General features: G+C 41.0%; 1 protein-coding gene across 2 annotated transcripts in view; it reads left to right on the plus strand.

Annotated features, from left to right (window-relative positions):
* ibtk (inhibitor of Bruton agammaglobulinemia tyrosine kinase) overlaps positions 1 to 706 on the plus strand; it is a gene marked incomplete at its 3' end in the record, with an annotated part of 35,685 nt that extends 34,979 nt beyond the window's left edge. For both annotated transcript variants that reach the window (XM_014009709.1, XM_014009710.1), the window contains 2 exon segments: positions 296 to 414; positions 608 to 706. In XM_014009709.1, coding sequence (XP_013865163.1) covers positions 296 to 414; positions 608 to 706 — 218 coding nt within the window.
* Positions 707 to 934: the final 228 nt, after the last annotated feature.

The following is a 934-nucleotide window of genomic DNA, read 5'->3' on the forward strand; positions in this document are numbered from 1 at the left end:
TGTCATTAGCACCTCTAGTAATATATTTACTGAGAAAAATGGTGACGTGTTCAATACTTATTTTACCTGCTGTAAGTTACATCATCTGATTTTTCCTCTGGGGTCAGGAAAGTATTTTTGAATTGAATCTTGTGTGTCTCTGTGTGTCCCTGTGATGGACTTGCAGCCTATCCAGGGTGTACCCTGCCCCCCACACAGTGGTTGATGGATATGGGTACCAGTGACCCCTGTGACCCTGAAAGGAGGATGCAGGTACAGATAATGGATTGATGGATGGATATATCTTTCTCTGCAGGATGACAGGGCTGTCAGTCACATCCTTCAGACCCCACCCAGCATCCTGACCCCTCTGAAGAACAGCATCCCCACTCCCCCCACATCTGCTCCACTAACTGTCCCTAACATGCTCTCCTGGTAAGGAAGATGCCAAAAGTCAGAATCATTTATTTTTGCCACAAACCTGAGAAGCTTTATTATTGTTGAAACAAATACTATTGTTTACTTTAAACAAACCTGCTGCTTTGTTTTCAGCTGTGATTTTTTGACCAGAGGAAATAATTTCTACTTCTTAATTTAAAAAAAGAACATGTGTTTTTACAATCTGCAGCCCAGCTCCTGCAGCTCCAGTGTTGGATCTAAGAACCATCATGGACATGGAGGCCAGCTCCCTGCAGGCTCCTGGTGCAGCTCCTAAAAGCCCTGGAATGTTAGCAGCTTTATTTCTCTTCATGAAAAAACAAAATGTTTTAACAGCAGAGTTACAGACTTAAACACTTAATGTTTTAGATTGATTTTGTTGAGCTTCATATAAACCTATATTTTTAAATTAAATGTTTTAATGTTTTACTGTAGTGTGTGTGTTTGGATGAAGATTGAGAAGATCAGCTGTGCATATTTGTGTGTGTGTGTGTGTGTGTGTGTGTGTGTGTGTGTG

This window comes from Austrofundulus limnaeus, unplaced genomic scaffold (assembly GCF_001266775.1).
Source record: "Austrofundulus limnaeus strain Quisiro unplaced genomic scaffold, Austrofundulus_limnaeus-1.0 Scaffold60, whole genome shotgun sequence".
Lineage (NCBI taxonomy): Eukaryota > Metazoa > Chordata > Actinopteri > Cyprinodontiformes > Rivulidae > Austrofundulus > Austrofundulus limnaeus.